Raw genomic sequence first — 10697 nt, 5'->3', positions numbered from 1 at the left:
TTCGTAATATTAATAAGCCCCTTAATAGCTAGAACCGGAGGATAAAAAACTAAATAGAGGTAAGACTATTTAAGCCTCCCCCCGACGTTTTTAATAAATAATTCTCCTCTATAACATTATTAATACTTACGACCAGCCGCTAAGTTAAAGAGTTAGCGGATATACTTAATAATAATAATATCATTTTTAATAGCGCGACGCGCCGGGTTTTATTCCGGAAGCTCTAAAAAAGTCTGGATACTTTAAACGGCCAGATCGGCTAATTAGAACACGAGAAGTTAGTTTTAAAAAATAATTTAAAAAAAGAAAGAAATAAAAAGAAGAAAAGAGTAATACCTAACCCTAACTAAAAGTTTACACGTATACGAGATACCATAATAGTTAAGAGGGAAATAAATAGCGTTATATCGGAACCTTAGGCTGTTACTCTTTTATTATCGGCGCCGGAAGCCGTTATAATTAAATCTAACTCTAAATTTGAAATTAAAAGTGTTATAAAAACGTTTCGGGACTAAAATAATATTTTTAAAATTTTATATTAATTTTTAATTAAATTATTCGTATTATTATTATATAATATTATTATTAGTTTTTAGGGTCGCTATTACATGGGGTGACCGTAGCACCGTCAGCTAGCTTACTTCGCGGGTTTAATAGGTTAGAACTATAATTTTCGGCTGTTAAGTAGCGGGGTTATTATTATATAATAGCGCGGTTATAATTTAAACTTAAAACTTAATTTATATAACTTTAAGATCTTATATAGCTTAAACGATAATTTTTCCGATAATTCTTTATAATTCTCCGCGGGTTACCGGCGCGTTATCGTTGTTATCAAGATGCGGTTATAGCTCGGTCGTTTCGGTACGAAGTTCCTTAATTATTTAAAAAATCTCTTTACGGATCCTTTCGGGGGTTATTAAGTTAGTAATTAATTTCTTTAAATATTTAATCGTTTTTTTAATACTTTTTTCGATTTATTATTATTATTAAGACGCGTTTAAAACGTTTAAAATCCTTAATTATATACTACGACGTTATTACGCGAATAATATTAATTTTACGCGAGTTCGGCGCGATCGGCGTTAATAATTATTAGATCATTTATCGGATTATTTATACCGTAGCGCTTTAATTACGTCCCTTTAATAAAAGTTCGGCTAAATTAATTCGACCTCGTAGATTTAAATAATAAAGTTTATTTTCGATTATTTAATAATTTGATCGAGTTATCGATAATTTTATAAAATTCGTAACAATTATATTTAAAATATAATACTTAATTACTTTTCTTAATTATATATTTCGTTATAAAATAGTTTTATATATACTTACCGTGGCCGTTTAAAATAAATAACTATTATTACTTTAAGTCTTCCGGTTTTATTTATAATAAATAAATATTCCGTGATTATATTATTACTAGCTTATTATTAATTTATCCTTTAAGTAAATAAACGAATAACTAGTTTTAAAGATTTATTCCTAAGTCGTAAAAGTTATCGCCGCGGTTTAAAAACTATTACTATTATATATTAATACTTTTAAAAATAATTAAAAAAAGTAAAGTAGTATTATTTATATTTATAAATTTTATAATAGTTATTTATTCGTAATAAGCGGTATTTTAATAAAAGTCTTAATTAATTCGGCTGGGTTAATTATATAATAATTATTACCTAAGCTTATAATATTATTAATCTTATTTATATTATAAATAAATCGGGCGGGAATATCCTTAATAAAATCCTGCCCTAAAATAGAGAAAAGAAGCTAGATATTCTCTTTAAATGTGTAGTGAACGCGTCGGAAGTTTATCGTTATGGCTAGTATAGTTTTCAACTTGGGGTGACGGGCGATAAATCTCCTTACCTAGTGGATTCCAAGGGGCAGGGCGCGCTGGTCTATTTTAAATAGCCGGGCGACGAACAGCCGGAACACGTTATACTTAAGGGTAAGGCCTAGCTGCGCCTATCGGATAGCCCAGGTTTTAAGATATTCCTCCTGGGCAGAAAAGAGGGTCCTAGCGGACTTCTTAGACTCGGTCCGGGTCGGTCTGCCCCTAGTTCTGTCCGGTAAGGTGGCTCGGGGTACCTTAAGTCTTTTAGAGGCTGCACGTTCCGACTTACCAGCTTATACGGCTAAAATGGCACGTTAAATGGCGGATTCGGGGGTTGGGATAGGCATGGCTAGAAAGCACGAGAAGTAACGATTCTGACAGTATCCTCTAATTACTAATAGGGGGGTTGGATACTGACTTATATGCGAAAAGGGGGTTAGGGGGCTTCGCTTATCGGTAGTTAATTTAGGTGGCTGCTTATGTGGTAGGACGGCTAAGTGGTTAGGGTGCTTAATTGGCTTCATAAGGGGTAATATAGCGGCTACGACTTACGGCTTTTTCATGAAAAGGAATGCCAGACACGGGCCCGTGGGTGGTGGTGGCGGTGGAAACGGGGTGGTAGGTGCTGGATGGAAAATCGCTGCGCGAGACGCGCCAGAGACAGTTGCGGCCGGGCGTACCAGTGGTGTAGGCGGGAGTGGCCGAGATGGTGGGGGTGGGCGCGGGGGCGGCGTTGGCCGTGGTGGCCGCGGCGGGATTCATCTGCCTCTTTCGAGAGCCACGAAGAGAGGGAGAAAGAGGGTGCTTTCTTATTCTTCGCATTCTCCGATATATTGGCTATTATTAAGCTTTCGTTGATCTATGGGAGCAGTATAGGTTAAGTATATGTGAGAATATTTTAAAGAGGTTCGGAGTCTTTAGGAAGATGTACCGTTTGTGTGTATCTTTGTTTCTATTAGGCTAGCGTATTATTAAATAAGAAAATAGAATATTCGTGAGCTGGCTGGCTACACGATTATATTCCCAGCCACGGCACACCCTCTTCTGTACCCTTTACTATACCACTGTTTTCCCATGTGACCCCGAACAATACAACGGGCAGATGCAACCCTCAGTGCCATGCACAACTATCGCGGCAGTCTTTTTGAGATTTAGGATGGTACATGGAACCGCTTCGCATACAATCCCGATAGCAGTCAGGCTAACGTTTTTATAAGTCAGCTGTGCGCCGCCAAGTCTCGCGAGAAAGAAGAAGAAAAGGGGCAAGGAAATAAAACATAACGTTGCGGCGGGGGAGGCTTACATCCACTCCGTGTCCGCCATCTCTTACTGAAAGGTCAGGGGAGGGGAGACGGCTTTCGGGACAGGCCTCTCTGCATCCGTCGGGCTGATAACCACAAGAGATGCAAATCTCGTAGCAGTACTACCATTTTTGCACGTTAGTTACAAACTGTCAAAGTCTCGCGGGAAAGAGGAATAGGAAAGAACTCAACAGGACGATGCGCGAAGAGACTTACGGGGCCATGTGGGGGTACGGGTGCCTGGGGCTGTTGAAAGCCAGCCACGCAGTTTTCGGGAGCATCGTTGGGTCCACACGCCGGCCGACAGTAGTCCTGGTGATTTTGGTAAGTCAGTTGCATGCCGACGAGATTTTCGAGAGAAGGGAAGCAAGAAGAGAAAACGGGGAAAGGACGAAACACAATGGTTAGTGGTGAGAATCACAGGGATTTTATAGCCGAAAGGGGCTACTCTCCGTGCCACGCGAAGGGCGGTTGCCGGTACGGCGGCCGTGACGGCCAGTGCGAAGAGAGTTGCGAAACGCATCGTGCGAGGAGGATCAAGGAGTTGGTTGGTTAACTTTGAAATGGTTGGTCAGGTTTGGAAGATTCCGGTTTGGGAGTTGCTTCTGCTTTTGCTGACAATGAATGATAGAGAAGGAATGATTGGGCCTCTGGTTGTTGGGAAGTAGATGCCGCATTTATACAGATCACTGATCGAAAGAGTGGAATCGGAGAAGACTTTTCTGATCCATCAAGGTTACTGGTTCGGCCGGAAACTTACACTTAGGATCGAGCATAGGTTGGTTATATTACAAGTCAACGAAGCCAGGTTTTTACATAAGGGATAACTCGGTAAGTAGGTAGGAGGGTCAACTGGACCCAATTCGTAACTCTGAATAACAAAGTGCGAGAAAGCGACTAGCTGGCTTTTGTGGTAGTATGAGATAAGTAGAAGGTTTCATGCCCCAGGTGAAACCGTAGCAGGGCTTGAGTTTCCTTTTTCACAAGAGGAACAGAAGGAAAGAGAGCCCTGAAGAATGGTGGTTCATCAGGAGAAGATACACGGGAACACTGATATAGCCGCAAACAAAAGTCGAACCCAGCTCCGCGATGACTTCCTGTATCAGGCTACACACATAGCGGCCCAGTCACAAACGGTCAAATGACTGCCGTAGTCATGGGCGGCGAGCGGCAGCCGGTCTTGTCCGTGTGACGCCGTAAGCAATGGCTGCGTTATGCTGAGTGGCACGGTACTCCCTTTGTCACGTCGCCGCCTTGACCGAGATCCTATGTCGCGTTCTTCTGCCGCTGAGTCCCCCAGCCCCCAAGACCAAGTTTCTCAGAGTGAAGCTGCGAGTATCCAGCCCCGAAACCCTCAGCTCAACGAGCTCGGAGGATGAGGAGACATGGGGGCTCTGGGTCAATCAATGATCGTGCATGTATATGAGCGTTGGCAATGTAATCTCAACTCTTTCATAGCTACCCAAGTCTTCCAATATTGTCCGATCAGACAAGAGTGACAGGAACCCCGGACCGGTAGTAGAAACCCCATAACCTATGGATCCTAGTTTGCTTGAAGTAATTGAGAGTCATCCCTTGTTCTTGATGGATGTCGTTGCTCTTGCCATTGCAGATGGTGGGGTAGGGAGTCACGTTAGGACAGTCACTCGATCAATCAATAAAAATGAATGAATTGCGTCTCTATTCTCTCCAACCTAGCCGAACAAACTTGAATCCCATTGAGAGCCATGGTACGTACAATATTCCAGTCTGGGCACTGTCACTATCGGAAAATTGCCTAGATTATTGATCTGATGGAAGTCCCGTCGTCTCTGGCTGACCCCTCCTCCGTCATGTCGTGAAGACACCCCCGCTCCGGACGGAAAGCTGTGGAGCTGCCCCAGTGCCAAGGTAGCGCCCCAGGTGGGTTGCTTTTGGTGGCTTACAGGGGACTTGCAGCTGTCCACTCCCACACACACCCACTCGCTGTATCGGCCAAAAGCTCTTATCGCGCGCTCGAAGTCGTGATTTTCTACCGAACTGACGAGCTTCCACCGGCCACCATTTCGGGCAACATCCCGCCTACTCCGACCTTGCACCCCCTCGAATAGAGACAATGCTGACTCGGAGGTGAAATCTGATTGTCCATTGGTTTCGAAAACCCAAGAGAGCCCGATATAACACACTGCGACGCCTCGACCACGCGACAGACAGACAGACAGACAGACAGAGTCAATCCGAGACCATGCTACGAAGCTTCGGCGCCGCCACGAGCTACCCAGCTCGCGCCGCAACTGCAGCAGTAGCAGCAGCAGCGCGATCGCGATGTCCCAACAGCCTCCTTACACGATCGTCTCTACGATGCTATGCGACAGAAAATGAAGGATCTAAAGGCCCAAGCTTCAAGGGCCAAATGCTAGAGAGTATATCCTCACGTATTGCCCGCGAGAGGAAAGAACGAGAGAAGTTCGCCGCGCAAAGAGAAAATGCCGCCGGCTCGAGGAATTGGGCCATCACCTTCAGTATGTCGCTACAATTGGGCTTCTCTACACTGCTGCTGCCTCCAATCCATCTCTCGCGCCAAGTCTGCGGGCTTCCTTGAAGCAAGAGATGAACAGATACCAGCATGCGAAGACTCTAGAGCTAACCGTCCCTCTTCTCTTTGTGCAGTGTTCGTTGCCGGTGTCACCGGCGCCTACTGGATGGGCACTCTGAGTCCCCATGACCCCGACCCTTACTCGACTGCTCCCCTCTCGCAAGCCCGGCCCTTACGGCACAACCTGGGCAAGGCCAACCTCGAGGCGGCCTGGACCGACTTCGCCGACATTGTGGGCAAGGAAAACGTCAGCACCGTCGACCAAGACTTGCACACGCACTCCATCTCCGACTGGTCCTCCTACCGCGCCCACGACTCGGAGCGCCCCTTCGCCGTCGTCTACCCCGCCACCACCGACGAGGTGTCCCGGATCATGAAGGTTTGCCACGCGCGCAAGATCCCCGTCGTCGGCTACAGCGGCGGCACCAGCCTTGAGGGCCACTTCACGCCGACCCGCGGCGGCATCTCGGTCGACTTCGGCCGCATGAACCGGGTCCTCGCCCTGAACAAGGACGACCTGGACGTCGTCGTGCAGCCCGCCGTCGGCTGGGAGCTGCTGAACGAGCAGCTGGCCCGGGACGGCCTCTTCTTCCCGCCCGACCCGGGCCCGGGCGCCATGATCGGCGGCATGATCGGCACCGGGTGCAGCGGCACCAACGCGTACCGCTACGGCACCATGCGCGAGTGGGTTCTCTCGCTTACCGTCGTGTTGGCGGACGGCACCGTCATCAAGACGCGGCAGCGGCCGCGCAAGTCCTCGGCCGGCTACGACCTAACCAAGCTCTTCATCGGCAGCGAGGGCACCCTCGGCCTCGTCACCGAGGCCACCCTGAAGGTCACGGTCAAGCCGCAGAGCACGAGCGTCGCCGTCTGCTCGTTTGGCACCATCCGGCAGGCCGCCGACTGCGTCGCGCGCGTCGTGGGCGACGGCGTGCCCGTGGCGGCTGTCGAGATTTTGGATGATGAGCAGATGAAGTGCATCAACCACGCGGGCATGACCAAGAAGGTCTGGAAGGAGTCGCCGACGCTCTTTTTCAAGTTCAGCGGCACCGAGCGCGGCGTCCAGGAGCAGGTCGCGCTGGTGCAGAAGATGGCCAAGGCGACGGGCAGCCAGAGCTTCGAGTTCGCGCGGACCGAGGAGAGAAGGCCGAGCTCTGGAGCGCGCGCAAGGAGGCGCTCTGGAGCACGCAGGCCATGGCGAAAGAAGGGGACCGCGTCTGGACGGGCGACGTGGCGGTGCCGATGAGCCGCCTGCCCGAGCTCATCGAGCTGACCAAGGACGACATCAAGCGGAGCGGCATGTACGGCACCATCGTCGGCCACGTGGGCGACGGCAACTTCCATATCATCCTGCTCTCCAACGACGGGCAGCGGATCGAGGCCGAGGACCTGGTCCACCGCATGGTGAAGAAGGCGGTCGAGATGGAGGGCACGGTCACGGGCGAGCACGGGGTCGGGCTGGTGAAGCGGGATTACTTGCCGCACGAGCTGGGGGAGAGTACGGTGGATACCATGCGAAAGGTTCGTTCTCCCTCCCTCCCTTACTCATAGTGATTGATTCTTGCACCCTTCATCCCTTGTATCTGCCCCCGTAGCGTATCATTTGTCCAGGATACGATTGCTAACATCTTTGAAATAGCTCAAACTAGCGCTCGATCCTCTTTGCCTGCTGAACTGCGATAAGGTCGTCAGGGTCCAGAAGCCGAAGGCTGGTGAGGTTGCCGCGTGGTAGTGATGTCTAGCTGGCGTTTTGCCTTGGCTTGGGCTGCTAATCTAAACGTTTGTAAAAACGAATGCCATTTCCATATGGAATGGTTAATACCGAACGCAAGGAAGAAGCCACATAATGAATTCCAAATGCAGCGACTTGGGTGAAGAGGCAGGTTGACAGTGAAAAGCTCTGGTATTGTACGCAGCCAATGATTGAATGTAGTGCGCCGATAAGCAGACCGGTGCTGGACTGTGACTTACGATGGTGGGAAGATCATGGTCCGTTTCATCTACACACCGACAGATCTATCTGCTCAAATCATATTACTGTCACGATATAGCGGGTAACGCTCTGTGCACTTGCTTCCAGCGATGTACATGACGTAAGCATCTCCGCTAAGTGTATTGATTTCCTGTGCTGCTTCAAGTTGGCGAAACTTCGTTTGTAGTAAGTAGCTGTATAATCGGCCCTTGGTCTTGGGTATGGTATACCTCTGGGGCTCGATCCGGGGCTGGTCTCTGCCTAGACCAGCGCGAGGCAGAACTACATCCTGGGTATCACGCGAGCCAGAGAGGGTTTCGAGCGTTTTTTTAGGCATCGATGCTGGCTGGCTGGGCATGCCAAGAACTGAGGCATGGAGGCTGAGTGTCGAGGTCGAGTCTTGGCTGGTTGGGTTTGGGTATGGTTTTGACATGATTAGTTCTGAAACGGAGGGTTATAGGGATCATGACGTGTTTTTTCTAGCACGTTCTAGCAAGGTACATATCTTTTCGTTGTTGCTGATCCTCTCCTCGCATGAGAGTTGCAGCAACTTTCTGCAACCCACTACCTGCTTCCTCGAAGTAAGAATATGGTAGAGTTCGAGCTATGTCACGTTAGAGACAGCAGTGGCTCTTCATCCTTTGCGCATAATGCAGACCAGGTTTAGGACCTGACCACATGTACATACGTATTATTACTCACTTGACAAAGGCATCTATGGATATGCTTTGCTAGTAGAATCGTTGTTTCATAGACAAGTGCGAGATTGCCCTAGAGATTACGAGATTCCATCATACACTATGTAGAACGAGTAAGTCAAGACCCCTAGCTACGCATACACCAGGTAACGTATAACGCTTTTTCACCTAAATCGAGAGAAATGCTATATTTTTAAAATATTATAATAAATCGAATAAAACCGAGAAAAATAAATAAAAGGTGTTATAAATATAACGAACGTTATCCGGGTTCTAAGAGAAACCTAGTAAAACGTACTAGGGTTTATATTAATAATACGAAAGAGTATCTAAACGTACGAGAGAAGTCCGCTTCTATCGATATAATAGGTAATAGCTCGTAAAAACGAAGATAATTAAGGTACGTAAACTTTAAAGGTATTTATAATAAAGTTATTAAGGCTGTTTACTTTATTAATAAGTTAAATTAATGTTTAAATTAATTATTAAAATAGAGAGTATTTATATAAAATATATAAAAAACGTTTATAGTTATATATTTAATCCTTACTTTATTAATTCGTTATTACTTAATAATTTTACCTAAGCGCGTTCGGCGCTGCTTAATAATCTCGTTTAAGCGCGCTCGGCGCTGCTTAATAATCTCGTTTAAGCGCGCTCGGCGCTGCTTAGTAATCTTTCTTGATTGTTCGCCGCGTTATATAACTTATTAACGGTTATCGTTACTTATAAGCGTATTCGTCCTATTGTTAGGCGAGGTGGTATTATTATTGCTCGTTATTAAAGAAGATCTAGCTTTATATTAATATAGCTAGCGGTGCGGTCTATAGCTATAGTATTATAGCCTAGTCGGGGTATAATAGTTTCGTACTAATAAATAAGGTCTTTTAACCGCATGGTTAAGTCGAGTTATAATATTATCCTCCTTCTTTTAACTACTTTATTTTTAAAATATTAACTTTATAAATACCCTAGCCGTCCGCTATCGTAGTTTATAATAAATTTCTTCCTTCTTTATCGCTTTTATTATAATATATGCTTATTATAGATAGTCGCGTTACGAAATCTCGAAACAAGCCTAATCGTTCTTCCACCGTTCGTTATACGGATTTTATTAAAGCTTTTTTTAAATTTAGTTTTAAAGTTATGCTTTATAATCGTTATTTCGTAAAGGGTAGTTTTATATAATAATAAAAAGCGTTAATAAGTATAAGGAATATACTCGTACTAATTATATATATAATAATATTAAGGTTTTACTATTTTTTTTACGGCGTATATAAAACGAGCACGACCGCCTATTTTAAAAAGAGTCCGCCGCGGTGGCTTATTTTTTAAAGCTTTAGCGCTAAATTAACGAGGCCGTTATTCGCTTTATTCGTTTCCGTAAATAGAAGGAGATAGCTCGTACTTAAAGGATTAAATTAGTATAGCGTAGCTTACGTTCCCTAAACAAATTAGAAGAGTAAGAACGTCGGGAGTTTAAGGCCGTTATGGCCGTTCAGGTTTAAGGGGGCTTTGGTATTATTAATTAGAACGCGACCGACTTTTTTTTAAGCCGATCTTTAAGGTTATTATTTAAATATCCGTAGCTTTTTAATAATATTCGCTAGGTATTTTTTAAGTTCTTAGGTATTATCCTTTAATATGTATCTTTTTTATTAAACGAAGTATTAAAAGCTTTATCTTTTCTTTCTTTTATTAATAATTCCGTCGATTTCGTACTCGTATTAATCTATTTCGATTTCTAGTTATATATTAATTAAGGTTTTTTCGGCCGCTAACTCGAGTAATAAAATATAAAATATAAGGTATATTCGTATTATTTTAAATAGTAATAATTGGTAATTAGTTTTTAAAACGATTTTTATAATTTTAAATAGTCCGATCTTTTTAAAGTTTAATTTATTACTTAATTATTTTATTTTAATATTTCGTTATAAAAGGTAAACTTTTTCTCCTTTTTTAAAGGTTAGTCCCTTTAATTTTATTTAATCGACGTATCTCTTTATTCGTTATTAAAATAAAGTGAGGTTTTATTATAATATAATTTAGAGTTCTTTTAATTTTTCGACTTATATAGTCGCAATTAATACTAGCTCTCTTTTTAAGGGTTTTCTAATAATTTTTAAGTTATACTCGTAATTTACTCGGAATAATAATATACGTATAGTTTCGTTATCTACGCTATTATAAATAAATTAAGCTATAAATAATAATTATACCTAGTTATCTTATTCGTAATTAATATAGTAACGTAAGTACTACTTTAATATTTAATTTATTCTTTCTATTTATTCGTTCGTCTAGG

At 44.1% G+C, this 10697-nt stretch overlaps 2 protein-coding genes across 2 annotated transcripts; one reads left to right on the top strand and one right to left on the bottom strand.

The window, feature by feature from the left end:
• Positions 1-2350: 2350 nt before the first annotated feature.
• On the bottom strand, positions 2351-2602 carry PG994_008509 (uncharacterized protein; the record flags this gene model as incomplete). Its single annotated transcript, XM_066859918.1, has 1 exon — positions 2351-2602. One exon carries the CDS (start codon positions 2600-2602, stop codon positions 2351-2353), a length of 252 nt encoding a protein of 83 aa, XP_066713507.1.
• Positions 2603-5365: 2763 nt separating this feature from the next.
• PG994_008508 (D-lactate dehydrogenase (cytochrome)) lies at positions 5366-7448 on the top strand (the record flags this gene model as incomplete). The annotated part of the gene is made up of 4 exons (XM_066859917.1): positions 5366-5642; positions 5764-6838; positions 6901-7237; positions 7356-7448. The coding sequence occupies 4 exons, from the start codon at positions 5366-5368 to the stop codon at positions 7446-7448; spliced, it is 1782 nt and encodes a 593-aa protein (XP_066713506.1).
• Positions 7449-10697: the final 3249 nt, after the last annotated feature.

The sequence above is a fragment of the Apiospora phragmitis genome, assembly GCF_038363925.1.
Source record: "Apiospora phragmitis strain CBS 135458 chromosome Unknown utg000008l:1.0-3514335.0:1.0-3519231.0, whole genome shotgun sequence".
Classification (NCBI taxonomy): Eukaryota; Fungi; Ascomycota; class Sordariomycetes; order Amphisphaeriales; family Apiosporaceae; genus Apiospora; species Apiospora phragmitis.
Note: the sequence above shows the minus strand (reverse complement) of the source record. Positions and strands in the feature narration are given on the sequence as shown.